This window comes from Amphiprion ocellaris, chromosome 19 (assembly GCF_022539595.1).
Source record: "Amphiprion ocellaris isolate individual 3 ecotype Okinawa chromosome 19, ASM2253959v1, whole genome shotgun sequence".
Taxonomy (NCBI): domain Eukaryota; kingdom Metazoa; phylum Chordata; class Actinopteri; family Pomacentridae; genus Amphiprion; species Amphiprion ocellaris.
Window position 1 is genome coordinate 30473932 of NC_072784.1, and position 15757 is coordinate 30489688.

Consider the following 15757-nt stretch of genomic DNA (forward strand, 5'->3'; position numbering starts at 1 on the left):
GATTGAACTTGATGAATCAGTTGTGATGAAGCTCTAAATGTGAGCAGACTGTTGTGTTTGTGTGCAGCTAGATGCCGGTTCTTTCTCTATTTTGACTCTGACTGTGTCATTGCAGCAGATAAACTGTGCCAGACTCCAGCAGCTGTGCAGCCAGAACCGTCCTCATTCCAGCTGGGAATTCTCTGTCACGGCTCGCTGCTTTCCTCTCGTGGCCGGCAGATGGAAAAATTTGGCATTGTGATATAGAAAGTCAGAGCTTGTTGGCTGGTCTGTTTTGTTTTTTTTTTCCACGGCGCTATCACGTTTCCCTTCAGTCCATTCCTTGCTTGCTTTTTGTGGCTGGATGTGGAGTCACAAGTCAACATCCCAGGCGGTCCTGGTCCACTTTTTCCATTAGCTTAGCGTAGCTATACTTGGTAGGAGCTCTGTGTGTGTGTTGAGTCCTTCGTGACCCCTCGGCATTCCTGCAGAGCTCCATAACCCGCCATCGGGGCTGTATCGGGTTCCCCGGCCCGGAAATAGGCCCGGAGCAGTCGGAAATCTCCGTCCTGGAGCATTCCCGCTCCGGCGCTTGTCGTTTTATAAATGTTTGGAAAATAGTTGCCGTGTGACACCAGAGTTGAGCCGTCAGAGCGACCAAAAGTGACACCATGATCGGGCCAAGTGGGTCAGTGAGCGCTGAGTGAAGGATTGTGGGTGCTGACTGATGTGTCACCGTGGGCCGTGGGAGTGGGTTCCTGTTACTATTGTTGTCATGACCTGATGGGAAGCTGTTGTCGCTACGCAGCAGACAGATTCTAATCCTGCAGCTTTCCATAAAGGTGGCGGCTGTCCTCAGGTGTCAGGACGCCGCTGTGGCACTAATCCTGGTATTTTCCCTCCTGCCTTTATTTTTATGGAAGCTATAAAATGATACTGTTGAGTCAGTGGCTGGACTGGAACCAAGAAGATATAATTTCTATCCAAAGTCGCCTCTTCAGCATTTTACAGCAGATGCATGATTACCCATGTGGAAAAGAAAGAGAAAAACTTTGGCTCCAATACTAAGTTTATGTTTTATACACGGATATTTTATTTTATTGGTCACTTTCTTACTTTTGCCACACAGCATAACTATAACAATTAAGTATGCATCAAGTAAACGTGTGTGTGGTTTATTAGGGACGTGCATTGTGTTTTCCATGTGTGTTCCATATAGCAGCTGCAGTTTGTAATGATATATCTTGCGCTTTTTTTCTTTTTACGTGTAGCACCCGAGCCACAACTACTCAGCTCCTCCTGCAAAACTTCAACATGTCTCATTTTTAAAGATGTATCCTCATTATATATGTACACATGTATCTATTTCAAAAGAAAACTATGGTCAGTCTAAGTCTATGCTTTAATAGATGTTTCATTTAGATTTTTTTGAATTTTAAGGGACAATGTATTTCTAAAAACCTGATTTTGAGAAAATCTTAGCAAAACTTTAACATCTGATGTTATGAAACATGTCATAAATAACTTATTTTTTGGTATTGTGTGTTTCTATTAAAATTTTATGTTTATTTTTGTATTTGTGTGACATCTGACATTTGTTTCGTACAATTTTAGCAAGATTTTGGTTTCACTAATGGTTTTCCAAATCATATAGGTTTGATATTTTGCACTAAGGATATTATTTTAGTACTTATAAATCCACAAATTCTATGAGTTTCTGGTTTGATTATCATGTATATTACTTACAAGTATCTATATCTTTTCCATTTGGATGCCCACCTTAGTCGTCTTACTTTTTATAAAGGAAAGGTTGATCTAATGTGGATCTTCTCTGTTTTTCTGTCTTTCAGTACCGGATTGGGCAGCTGTACATGATCAGTAAACACAGTAATGAACAGAGTGAACGTGGGGAAGGTGTGGAGGTGGTTCAGAATGAGCCTTACGACGATCCGGAGCACGGATCGGGACAGTTCACCGAGAAACGGATCTACCTCAACAAGTAAGTTTAACGAACTTTAGAACGGCTCCGAAAAGTATCTGGACAGTTTCTGTATCAGCAGACATGAGGATCATCGGATTTGATAGAGTGGAAGCACAATTCTGAAATAAATCAATGAGGATAAAGTATGAAAACAACAACAAAATGTGTTTTTTTAACAAACTGAATGTCAAACTAAGCAGAACTCATCCAATTTTAATGTAACAAACCGTCCCTCTGGTTATTCTGTTTGCTGCTGATTCACCTTAAGCCACTTTCTCCAACGATTATAGATCACCTTGGAAGTTTACATGGAAAAGACAAGTGAGAGGAGCTCAGAGAAAAGGTGCAGCATCGTTTGTTTGCACAGAGAAAGATTCACGGTTAGTTCTTTCATCCTTCACGTTTGTGAAAAAGGTTCAAGAAACTAAACACAGATTTCTTTTTGAGGAGCGTTTAGTTGTAGGTTCAATTTAATTTAAAAAAAAGACTTCATGCGTTAAAATCTGTCTTTTGATCAACAACAGAAGCACCTTTGATGGTTGATCTCCTCTGAGAGATTTTATAACCTTCTGCTGTTTCATCCCTCTCTGATAACACTGGTATACACATTTTTGGAAATCGTCTGCTTCCAAGATAAAACTGGTTAAATCTTACATACTTCGGTAAACAAATGATAAAACTGATGATTGGCTAATGTTTCCAAGATATTTAATGACAAAGTTTTATTATGTATATACGTGTGCAAGAATACTTCTATCTGAAGTGCTGCCAAGGATGAAACTAAAGAAATCTCATGACTCATTGTAACTAAATGTATTAGGAAAATGCAACCATCACTTAAAACATCACATTACTCTTGAAGAGGTTCCACTGTTGCAGTCTGGAGCCCAGCAGGTCTGCTTTACTCTTCCAGTTCCCAGTCCCTGTCCAGATCATTGAGTTCAGTCTGTGATATGAGATGTGGTTCAGGAGAAGGTCTGGTGGCATGAAGCCTGGTCAGCTGATGATCTGTATCCTGGTCCTCATCGTGTTCATCATCTGAGTCTAGAAGGTTTCTGGAGGATCAGGACCTGATAGTTCTTCTCCCTGAGCTACAGGGAGCAGAGCTGATGGAATATTTGGGTACTGCTCAGTCCATTTTTTCTTTCTTGATATTCCTTTTGCAGCTGGGGAACCAAACAAAAACAGCATTTCACTACTGGGATCTATTGGTTCTCACCAAATCACTGGAACTGCAAAAGGCCTGGATTTTGTTTTTTTTTGTGGAGCCACTGACGAAGACTAGTTGCACGTGTTACAACAATAATGTGGAGCCTAACTCTGGTCCTGATCCACTATTTTACATCCAAAAAACAGATGATATGCCTTTTTCACAACAGCAGTTATACTTACCTCACCAAAAATATCTGCGTTGTATATCTCTGGTTCCTCAGGTAAAAAAATATGAGAACATTTGATAAAAGCATCACACTGGGCTGATAGCTCTACTGGTCGAGTGGGCGACGCATAATCAGGGGCTGGATTCCCTGATGCAGTGGCCTGGTTTGATTCCAGTTCACAGCCCTGTAGGTCTGCTGTAGGTCTTCTCCCATTCTTCTCCCTACTTTCCTGTCTGCCACTCAACTAAACCTGTCAAAAAATGGCCGTATAAATAACTTTTAAAAAAAGAAAAATGATCGCAGACTGATAAAAGCTGCTACATATGACTTAGACCAATGATCGTCGTGGCTAATGAAATGAAAGTGTACAACATGTCAAAGAGGACATTTTCTATCCAAACACTAGCAGAGATGAATTTTTTCTACATTGCAGAAATGTTTTGAGTCAGAACTTGTAGCTCAGAGACCAACATATCCTTTAATTAATAATCGCTCTCTCATTACTTCATATTGAATTTCAATATTTGACTTTTTACTGTATCTTAATAGCTTGAGCCAATCATCACTTTTGACTCATTTTTTCCTTTTTAGCAACTAAAAGTAGGTAAAGTTGAACTCCTTTTATTCTGGAAGCATTTTGCTTGTAGATCAGTGGAATCCTCCTGAATTAGCCATTTATCAATCAGTAGAGATCTGACCATGTGAAAAGACAAAATGACGTCTTTTCACTGCTTAGCCGTCACCATAAACACACGATTAATGATCAACATGTGGAAGCTTTTCTTGCTGAAATAAACAGCTCAGTAGAAATAGTCCAACAAGAGATAATCACAGAATATCAGTGTCTGCTGTTGTGTTTCTGGAATGAATCATTTGGTGTTTTCCCTCTTTTCAGCTCTTTTCAGCTCAGAGCTTTGTTAAACTCAATAAGCGTGAAATTGAGTATTTAATTCTCAGTTTTGTGGATTACAGTTGAATTAGCTGCTCTCTTCGCTCTCATTTCTCTTCTGAATGTGACCTAATATCACCTCCTGCACTACAGCAGCATCACAGCAAAAAAAGGGGAAATAGCAGAAAAGACTCAGACTTATTACTGATGCGGCTCAGCAGCTCTTTAATTTCTCTTCAAGTGATAATAAAAGAAGAGATTTAGTGCCGGGGGAGAATTTAAATGCTTTTAGATAAATGGATTTATATTTTCTGCTATATACTGACTAATACTTGGGGCTGTTGTGATCTGGAAATATGATTTAATTCTTTTTCTGTCCATTTTATGCCTCATTAGTGGCAGATTACTGGTGTCCACTGCCACATCTGTCAAATTGTCTCTCCAAGTTTTTTAGATTTCATTTTTTATTGGACAAATGCAGTTGTTTGAATATTAGAAGTTAATAACATAGAGATAAACAGAACAATGGGTTGCAAAAGATGTCATTCATTCATTCATTCATTTATCTATATATTAATTCATTCCTTCATTCATATATTTATTTATTTATTCATCCATGTATTCATTGATTTATTTATTCATTCATTCACTCATTCATTTATCTATATATTCATTCATTCATTCATTCATTGGTTTATTAATGCATTAATTTCTTCATTTATTTATACATTCAGTCATTCATTCATTTATTTCTTTGTTCGTTCGTTCATATATTTTATTCATTCATTCATTCTTGTATTCTTTCTTTATTCATTCATTCATTTATCTATATATTTATTTACTTACTTCTCCATTGATTTATTTATTCATTAATTGGATCATTCATTCATTCATTCATTCATTCATTCATTCATTCATTCATTCATTCATTCATTCATTCATTCATTCATCTAGTCATTTATTTATTCATTTATTGGTTTATTAATGCATTTATTTATGTATATATACATTCATTCTTTCACTCATTTCTTTGTTCATTCATTCATTTATCTATATATTCATTCATTCATTCATTCATTCATTTATACATTCATTCATTCATTCATTCATTTCTTCCTTCGTTCATTCATATATTAATTTATTCATTCATTCTTGTATTCTTTTTTTATTTATTAATTTTTTCATTCATTATTTATAATTCATTATTATTATTGTTCATTATTAAGTATTAATTCTTTTTCTGTCCATTTTACGCCTAGATTACTGATGTCCTCCATGTTTTTTAGATTTCATTTTTATTTGCCAAATGCAGTCAGTTGAATATTAGGAGTTAAGAAGCACAGAATAAACAGAAGAACAGGTTGCAAAGGGTGTAACATGATGTGTAAATAGTGATTAGAAGAGCATCTCTGTTAGTTTCATCCAGCTGCTTTTATGCAGGTGAATGGAAATGATTTTGACAGTTATGGAAAATATTCACAGTCAGATCAGAGAGGCCTAATTCTACCGGATAGAAACATTATCTAGAGACTTCATCTGCTGTAGTGTTTTAACCAGTGGCTCCTTCTGCAGCTGTGGTTCCGTCACACGCTGCTGGTTTATTGGTCAACAGCATCGATAAATTCAACCCAGGAGCAGGAATCCATCACTGGCGCCACTTTCTGTCAAACTGATTCCATTCATTGATTCTCTGCAGCTCCTTTCTGCTGCTTTAATTAAACGTCTTCCTCAAACATTCGCTGACTGGAAGAACTGAACCGAGGTGGAACATCGACGACAGTTTATTCCTGCAGAGTTTAACGTCAGTGAAGTCGTTTCCATGGCGATCGCACACAAACAGCCGTGTCTCCGTGTTTTTATTGGCTAATTTGCAACAGCAGGTATATTTTGAAGGACGTGTCGATCCAACCAGGAAGCATCGTTTCACTGCTGCTAATGAATGGACTCAAACAAATCACTAAAATGTAGACGACAAACATTTTTACTTTTTATTTCAGTGCAGCGACTGCAGCATAATAAATAAATGTTTTTTGGTCCTATTTACACGCTAGCAGCACTATTCATTCATTCATTCATTCATTCATTCATTCATTCATCAATTTATTCATTTTTTCATTCATTCATGCATTTATTGATTTATTATTTATGCATTAACTGACTAAATATGACTTGCATGGCTTAATCTTTGAGACAAGCATATGCTACTGGCTTTACTTATTTATTTATTAAATAATTTATTCATTCATTCATTCATTTATTTATTTTTTATTCATTCATTCATACATTTGTTTATTCATTCATTCATTCATTCATACATTTATTTTTTATTTTTATTCATTTATTTATTCATTCATTTATTTTATTTTTTTTATTTGTTTATGCATTCTTTTATTCATTCTTTTTATTTATTCATTCATTTAGTTTTTATATATTTTATTATTAATTAATTAATTCATTTATTTATTCATACATTCATGTAAATTTACTGTGTTTGAATTTAAAAAGTTTGATTTCTTCTCTAATATCAGACACTGAATATGTTTATATCAGTGTATCTAATATTAATAAGCACCGGTGAATGTTTTTTATCATTAAAAACAAACTATTTCTGCAGCTAATTAAAGTAAAATTATGCAGTATTGATTATTTTTAATATAGTATTATTTGATTATATTTTCAGGTGATTTCATAGTTTTCGCACATGTAAATATCCTTTAATAAACATTTAAGAGCCAAAAATTACACATTTTTTTGTAAAGTTAAAGTGAGAAATAGTGTTTTTCAGGAATATCAGTTTAGTTTTGTTGTGTTTTGCTTTGCAGTAAGTTTTTCCTGCATAAAAACAGCAGCTTTGTCTCTGTTTCTGTTCTCCCTGGATGGTAGTTTGACAGTATTTCCTCCAGAGTTTCATTTCCACGTCTTGTTTTTGGTGAGATAACTGAGCTCCGTCAGTAAAACTAGGAGACCAAACCGAAGCAGAATAACAAGAGAGTGATGAGGTGGAGCTCTGTGGTCAGAAGTGACAAGTAAGTGGACCTCTGGGAAATCTGAGGTGTCAGCGAGCGACAAGAGGAATTCATAGTGCTGAGAGAGTGTGTAGAAGTGTGTGTAGAAGTGTGTGTGTGGGTGTGTGTAGAAGTGTGTGCTTGGCTGGTGTCAGAGTGTGTGTGGGCAGAGAAAGATGAGGTCAGTGCAAGTGATGGATAATTTGAGCGGTCGCTGTCGCACGCCGAGCCTCCCTCCGCCCACAAACCACCTGTTATCATGTTAGAGCTGCAGTGTGCACGAATGTGTGTGTGTGTGTGTGTGTGTGTGTGTGTGTGTGTGTGTGTGTGTGTGTGTGTGTGTGTGTGTGTGTGTGTGTGTGTGTGTGTGTGGCCTGTAAATAAGGCAGTGTGAGAACTTGTCACCAGTCTGCTGTGTCTGGACCGGACCTGAAGGAGCCTCCAAACCAGTTTAATTTCCACATTCAACGTCTGGACCAGGGGTGTCAAACATGCGGCTTGCAGGCCAAAACCGGCCCTCCAGAGGGTCCAATCCAGCCCACTTCGCAAAGTGTAAAAAAATACAGAGAAGACATTAACTGTAAATTCGTAAAACTATAAATTTAAAGTAGTTTAAAATACTAGATTGTTCAGTTCCAGATACTTTCTGATCTGTTTAGTTTGAGTAAAGGTGTACATTACAATATCTAGCTTAGGAAATGGCATTTAAGCTAACAACTAGCCTTCATAGGCTAACAACTGTCACTCCGAGGCTAGTTACTAGCCATCCGTGGCCAAAAAGTAGCATTAATGGACTGACAACTGTCATTCCTAGACTAGCAACTAGCATTCCAAGGACAACAACTGTATATATATATATATATATATATATATATATATATATATATATATATATATATATATATATATATATATATATATATATATATATATATATATATATATATATATATATATACATATATAGATAGAGAGAGAGAGACAGAGATAGTATCATAATTGTATATATTTGTATTGTATCTTACATGTATAACAGAAATTGTGTACTATATCAATATTTAGGAAACTGGAAATTATCAATCAGTAATTTATGGGAAAAGGCTAGGATTAGATCAGTGTTTGTTTGCTTCTTCTCACTCCTTTTCCAATGTGTAGACTGAGTCCAGAATTGTGGAAATTTACTTTTGCTCTATGATTTTGTTTTGTACGTGTATGTATATAAACATATATATAATATTAATTTCTTGTTTACTCGTCTTTACATATTTGAAATAAATATATCAATCAATCAATCAGATACCTGTGACTAAATGTTGTGTTCCTTTGTAGACACTCCTGTGATCTGGAAGTTGTAATGGAAATGATAAACTGAGGGAAATTTTGATGAAATTGAACTTATTTTTCTTCTGATATTTCAGGTTGTCCATGTTTTTTCTGTCTCTGTATCTGTTCTTTTGTTTTCTGCCACTTGCACAGTTTATGTACATTTTTTGTGAAGATTTCTATTTACGTCTTTTACCCACTATTTACTTATTTTTTGTTCTTATTTTCGTAATATTTTTATCTCGTATGTTTTAAAGGGGAGAAAGTCATCTGGAATTTCATGGTACACTGAGTATAATGACAGTAAAGCTTTCTGATCTTAAAAAGTTTGTTAAATGTGAACATATTCAGAATGTACATTTTTGCACTAAAACAAAGGAAACATTTGGAGTTGTAGTTATTTATAGGTCATTATGCTGTGATTTTACTGGACCTATATGTGGCCCCTGAACTAAAATGAGTTTGACACATCAGAATAAGAGAAGAGAGTGACGACGCAGGGGTTAAAACCAGAATTATCCAGAAATCAACTTAATGACGGTCCTGTGTCCAATTACGGTGCTATTTTCTGCACCTGATTGGCTGATTTTCCAGCGGCAGCAGCAGCAGCAGCGACCCGTTTCTGATGGGGCTGAGTAATGACTGAACCTGCTGTTCTCTGAGCTTATAATCAGGACTTACTGTACCTTTGTTGGAAGTTGTTAAAAGTTTGGCTTGGCGGTTCTCCTCCATTCCCTCCTGGTTAACCGAGGTGTTTGCTCTGATCTACCATTTTCCCAGCTTGCATTTTGATTGGACGTCCCAGCGAGGTTAGAATCCATTTGTGCCTGTAATAGCCAGGCCTCTGTATTTTCCTCCCTGCCCTTCTCTTTATCTATGGCTGTGAAACTCCCCTGCAGGGTGCGAGGGTGTAATCAGGGGAATCAGCTTCCCCAGGAGGCCGTCATGGCTGCTTCGTACGGCCTCCATCACGGCTCCACGCAGCTGGATGCTTCTCGAACCCTGTCCTCTTGCTTCCTTTTAAACTCTTGAGTTTACCAACCGATCCGCTCTTCTTTCTCTCTGTTCAGCAAACTGCCCAGCTGGGCCAGAGCTGTGGTCCCTAAAATCTTCTATGTGACGGAGAAGGCTTGGAACTACTACCCGTACACCATCACAGGTAATAATCTGATTTTAGACCCCACCTCATGCTTACCTGCAACCGTTATTATTCATAGTGTATTATATCGTACAACTGGTTGAAAATAATAGAAACTGCCTCTCGTAGTAACGATTACTGCCTCTGAAATAACATCCCCGATGTCAATAACTTCCATTTTGTGCAGCCCAATACAAACACAGTCCTGCTCACCTGCTGGCAGCCAATATATGGGATCATTGGGAGGGCAAAAGGATATAGAGGCAATATTCTGTCCAACAGAAACAGAACTCTGATAAGGAGTGAAGTGTGAAGCTAAAAAACATCCTCACTGTGAGCTTTTTCATTGCATTTGGTGTGAGAATGTCATCGAAGTTGTTTAGACTTTCATCATTTGCAGCATCTTAATGCACAAAATGAACCCTGCACATAGAAATAGCAGTTTCTCATTTACATTTTTTCAATCTCTGTCAAAAGTGCTTGTATTCAGACAGCATTTCACTGCATGTTATTGCAGCAGACTCAGTATATTTATGGTTCTAGCGATGCTGCAATGCAAAATCCACAGAAAATGTAAGTTAAATCATTTTAAATCAAATGTGTTCTGCAGAAACAATCTGAGCTAACAATAATGATGACACCAGTTAAATTGTTCTCCATGAACTGGACTCATATCATATCATCTCAAACCATAAAATTTGCACAGCAATTCTTGCACTGCTGCATCTTTGCACTTTTAAACTTATTTTTTCAAGTCACTTTATATTGTGCTTTTTACAGTGTGCCAGTACTGTACTTACTCATTTTTTGTTTCTCATGCCTGTTCATATTGTTAACATTATTACTAATTTATTATGTTATTATTTTATTACTATTACTATGTTTATTGCTAAATAAGCTGCTGTAATGATGTGAATTTCTCCTGGTGTGGGGAGAAATAAAGGATTATCTTATCTTGTTTTAGACTTTAATCATTTGCAGCATTTTAATGCACAAACTGAGGACGGCATGAACCCTGCACATAGAAATAACAGTTTCTTATTTGCATTTTTTCAAACTCTGTCAAAAGCGCTTGTTATCAGCAGCATTTAAAGGCATATATTTGTGTTTCTAGGAATGCAGAATCCACAGAAAAGTCGATACAAAGAGATTCCTGTAGAGTCTGTCATTTAACCAACTCAACGAGTAGTTTTAAATGTCACGTAAAATGCCGATGAATAAATCAGCAGCCTGTAAATATCAGATTTCCTCATGTTTATCGTATAGATGCAGCTCCTTTATGTTCAGGGTCACTCAGATTTTAAAAAATGGGACTCTGTCTCAGCAATAATGTGCTTCTCTCATGAACTTTTACTGCAACCAAAGTGCTACTGCTGAGGCTTAATGGTCCTTTTTTCCATTTTGAATGAAATTATCTTTTTTATCCTCGTTTTCTCGTCTTATCTGTCTCACACTGTTTCTGTTTCTTTTCTCCTCTGCCCTCCATGCCTGCCCTCTCTGTCCATTACACTGATGGCCTCGGCTGATGATATGATCAGAGTACACGGTGAGTAGCTCCAATGTGTCTGCACTCATGCACACCCAAAAAAAAACACACTTTTATCCTGCAGCTGACATGCAAATCTTCTGAAGATGAGAAAAGCTGCTGTCATACTCACATGCTGTTATTAAATAATGCAAAATATTTAAATGAAATGCATGAAGTGCAAATAGGGTCAGTAGGGCATGAAGCGTCTGTGAGCAGCACTGATCCCAAACGCAAGAAAAGAGCTGATTTCACATGAATAAAATGCAGATTAAAAGGCCTGAGCTCACATAAAGTAGGCTGAATTTAAATGCAGAAAAACACAAAACCACATATACTACTGTATTTATTACTGTAGACACGATATTTGATGCTTATTAATGCTACAAATCATCAGAGCTGGACTCATTGGAGTCCATGAAGCCCATTTAATTACATCTTAGTGCTTGTTTTTTTTAATTACTAGCAGGATTTCCTCAAACATACTCTTTTAACTCGCCCTGCTTTGTTGGTTCGGGTTCTGTAAGTTGGCATTTTTGGGTCGATTATCCAACTTTGTAATGTTTCTGATCAGTTTAAGCTGTTTTACCTGTTTTTTTTTCCTATTTTTCCTTCATAAATTTATACTTTTTGCATTTATTATATGATATTTTTGGGGGATTTCATGACTTTTGCAGGGTTTGGGTAGTTGATCAGGACAAAATATGACATCTGAAGAATCATTTAAGGGATTTGGGAACTTTTTTTTACTACTTTTTGGCATTTTGCACACCAAAAAATAATCAGTACATCTGGAAAACTAATAATTACATCAATATATTATACATATAATGGTTAGTTGCAGCTCTACATGCAAAAACATTAATTAAAAAAAAATATATATATATATATATATAAAAATAAGTAATAATAATAATAATAATAAATAATATCTACAATATCTAATTTGCAGTATCGTTCATTTTGAATGAATATCAGCAGGACTGATCCCATTCATAAACAACAAGAAAAGGTCTGATTTCACATGAATAAATAAATAAAATGCAGATTAAAAGGCCGAAGGTCACATAAAGTAGGCCGACTTTAAGTGCAGAAAACACAAAACTACATGTATTATACATGTTGTGGTATAAACAACATATATACCACAACATATACTTGTTTTTAATAACTTTCTTGTGAATTTTACTTTTTTATTTAATTCTGTGTAATGTTGTAACCGTGTTTTGTATTTGCTGCTGCCTATCTTGGCCAGGACTCCTTTGAAAAAGAGGTTGTAAATCTCAGCGGGGTTTCTCCTGCTTAAAACAAGCAGCCAGATAAAATAATTGCAGCTAGAAGATCCCCAGCCTTCCTGGGATCTTTCTGCATGGAGTTTCCATGTTCTCCTGCTGGGTTCTCCTGGTTCTCCAGCTTCCTCCCACAGTCCAACAACATGCTGAGGTTAACTGGTGATTCTAAATTGTCCTTGGTGTCAATGTGAGTGTGATTGTTTGTCTCTATGTGTAGCCCTGTGATAGACTGTTACCTGTCCAGGTGAACCTGTGATAGACTGTTACCTGTCCAGGTGAACCTGTGATAGACTGTTACCTGTCCAGGTGAACCTGTGATAGACTGTTACCTGTCCAGGTGAACCTGTGATAGACTGTTACCTGTCCAGGTGAACCTGTGATAGACTGTTACCTGTCCAGGTGAACCTGTGATAGACTGTTACCTGTCCAGGTGAACCTTCACCCTCAGTCAGCTGGGATAGACTCCAACCCCCCATGACCCTAAAAAGCAGAGTATAGATAATGGATGGATGGATACCTTGTGTTTTGTTTTGTCAAAAAATGAGAACAAAAGTCCAATTCTTGCAGAGAGATTTCCAGTAGGATTTACATGCAAATAGAGGAGAACAGTGAATGTCACCTCGACTGTGATTTTAGCAGACACTAGTAATCATCATCATCATCATCATCAAGTCAGGCTGTGCAGGTAACTCAGGCGTCCTTGTTCCTGCTCACCTCCTCCAGCTAGTTCTGAAAAATCCTCCCTGAGGGTAGCAGTGATCTGTGATCCCCCAGTGGGCCGTGGATCCGTCCTGGGGTCACCTCCCAGTAGGGTCGCATGAAATGCCTCCACAGAGAGACACGGATCTCCATCAGAATCTTGATGAACTGATTAATGTTTAATGCAGCTGAGCGCCTCGCTGTGTTTCTCTAAGGATGAACTGCAAATGAACCTCCTTTTGTGTCTGAATTCTCTTATTTGAGCTGCAAACGGACGTGTTGGTTCAGGGGCCACATTCATCCAAATTTCATCTCCAATGACCAGTAAAATCACAGCATTAAAACCTATAAATAAACACAACTCCAGATGTTTCCTTTGATTTAGTGCAAAAAAAGTACATTCTGAAAATGTTCACATTTAAGGGATTATGTTTTTACAAAACATTATGAACATCCTGAGATTTTTTAAGAAAAATAAATTCAATTTCAACAACATTCAGCCTCAGTTTATCATTTCCACATTACAACTTCAATAATCACATTTTTGTTGGTTTGTTTCTCATTTTTGTCGTTTTGCATTTCCTTTTTGTCTGGCTAGGGTTGTTCTTTTGTCATTTTGTGTTTTGCTTTATTTGTTGTTTTGTGTATTGTTTTTGTCATTTTGTTTCTCGCTTTTGTCATTTTTTGTCTCCTTTGTGTCATTTATGTAATTTTTGGTCTTGTTTGCGTTGTTTGTCCATTTTTTTGTCGCTTTGTAAATTTTCTATCAAATTTTTTGTCTCTTTTTTGTTTTGTTTCATGACTTTTGTCATTTGTCTCATGTTTTTGTCATTTTGTTTTTCGTTTTTGTCATTTTGCGTGTCCGTTTTGTCTCACGTGTTTTTTGTCTTATTTTTGTCATTTTGTGTTTTGCTTTATTCGTTGTATTATGTATCGTTTGTGTCATTTGTGTAATTTTTTTGTCTCGTTTTTTGTTTCGTCCATTTTTAGTTGCTTTGTAACTTTTCAGTCTAATTTTTTGTCTCTTTTTTTGTTTTGTTTCATGTCGTTTGTCTCATTTTTTTTGTCATTTTGTGCATTGTTTTTGTACTATTTTGTCTTGTTTTTGTAAGTTTTTTTTGCCTTTTTTGTCTGACTTTTGTCGTTTTGATCATAAAGTAAAATACTACATCATTCAGTTCCAGGTAGTTGTGACTAAATGTTTTTTTCCTTTGTAGATAAACTGTGATCTGGAAGTTGTAATGTGGAAATGATAAACTGAGGCATAATGTTGCTGAAATAGAATTTATTTTTCTTAAGAAATTTCAGGTTGTTCATAATGTTTTGTAAAAACATAATTCCTTAAATGTGAACATTTTCAGAATGTACTTTTTTGCACTAAATCAAAGGAAACATTTGGAGTTGTGGTTATTTACAGGTTATTATGCTGTGATTTTACTGGTCTGGATCACTGGAGATCATATTGGGCTGAATGTGGACCTGAACTAAGATGACACCCCTACTTTACCCTCCTTTCTATATTTCTAACTTGACTTCTCCTCACTGAATTATGCACAGTAAATTTCAATAAGAAGAGGCTGCACTCTCCCTCTTTCTCACACTCTAATGTATTCACCGTCAGCTCCCGGCATCGAGCCCTACAGCTGCACAAATCGATGCGTCCTGTTGTCTCGGTCCTGCCGTGCCACACACAAACACACGAGAGCTTATGTAAGCAGCATTTCCACATTCTGGTTGTGTAATGATTGGAAACGTTAAGCTTTAATCTGATCAAACTGCTGCGTTTAAGAGCTGATCAGTTGCAGGCGATAAAACGTGAGCGATGCAGCTGCAGAGAATCATCGTTTCTGCTCATCTGGTTTCATTAAACTCACACACAGAAACATCTTGTGGTTTGATGCAAATTAGCAAAGTGGCCGCTGTGCATATTGATTTCTCACTTATTAGCCTTTTGTCTCCCCTCCAGTGCTCCTTCCTGCCCAAGTTTTCCATCCACATAGAGACCAAATACGAGGACAACAAAGGCAGCAACAATAATGTGAGTAGAGCTCAGACTGTTGTGTGTTTGTATATCTGAAAAGAAAGATTCTAGGTTTATTTTTGTCGCTTTTGTCCTTTTTTTCTGCTCATATTTTCTCAAATCTTCTTGCTCAGGAGCTCTAAAATCCAAAAAACTAATGAATTGTCTTCGTCGGGCAGTTATTGCTTCATTAAGGGAAGGATATGTGGAGGATTAAGTGTTCATTCTGCGATGTTTCACTCCTGTGGAGAGTTGAATCTTTACTCACAGCATGATTGAGTAGATTAACTTTTTTATTTTTGCACGAATTAATCTGCATTCAGTGATATCTCACACACAGTCACTGGAAGAATACCTAACTTTTAATCACACACTGCACAAATCTTAAAATACAATCTAATGTCCTTCCAGTAAAGAGCACAAATTCTACTTTTTGGGCTTTTCTTTCTACTTTTGTGTGATATTTCTGCATCTATAAAATCTGCAAACTACCTGAATCACCTTTTATTAATATGTGTATGCATTTG

At 36.6% G+C, this 15757-nt stretch overlaps 1 protein-coding gene across 1 annotated transcript in view; it reads left to right on the plus strand.

The window, feature by feature from the left end:
• Positions 1-15757, plus strand: part of pitpnc1a (phosphatidylinositol transfer protein cytoplasmic 1a) — a 68268-nt gene that overhangs the window by 43951 nt on the left and 8560 nt on the right. Inside the window, exons 2-5 of the mRNA XM_055005390.1 lie at positions 1830-1978; positions 9627-9715; positions 11233-11240; positions 15177-15248. Of these exons, the coding sequence (XP_054861365.1) occupies positions 1830-1978; positions 9627-9715; positions 11233-11240; positions 15177-15248 (318 nt within the window). The remainder of the gene's footprint in view (positions 1-1829; positions 1979-9626; positions 9716-11232; positions 11241-15176; positions 15249-15757) is intronic.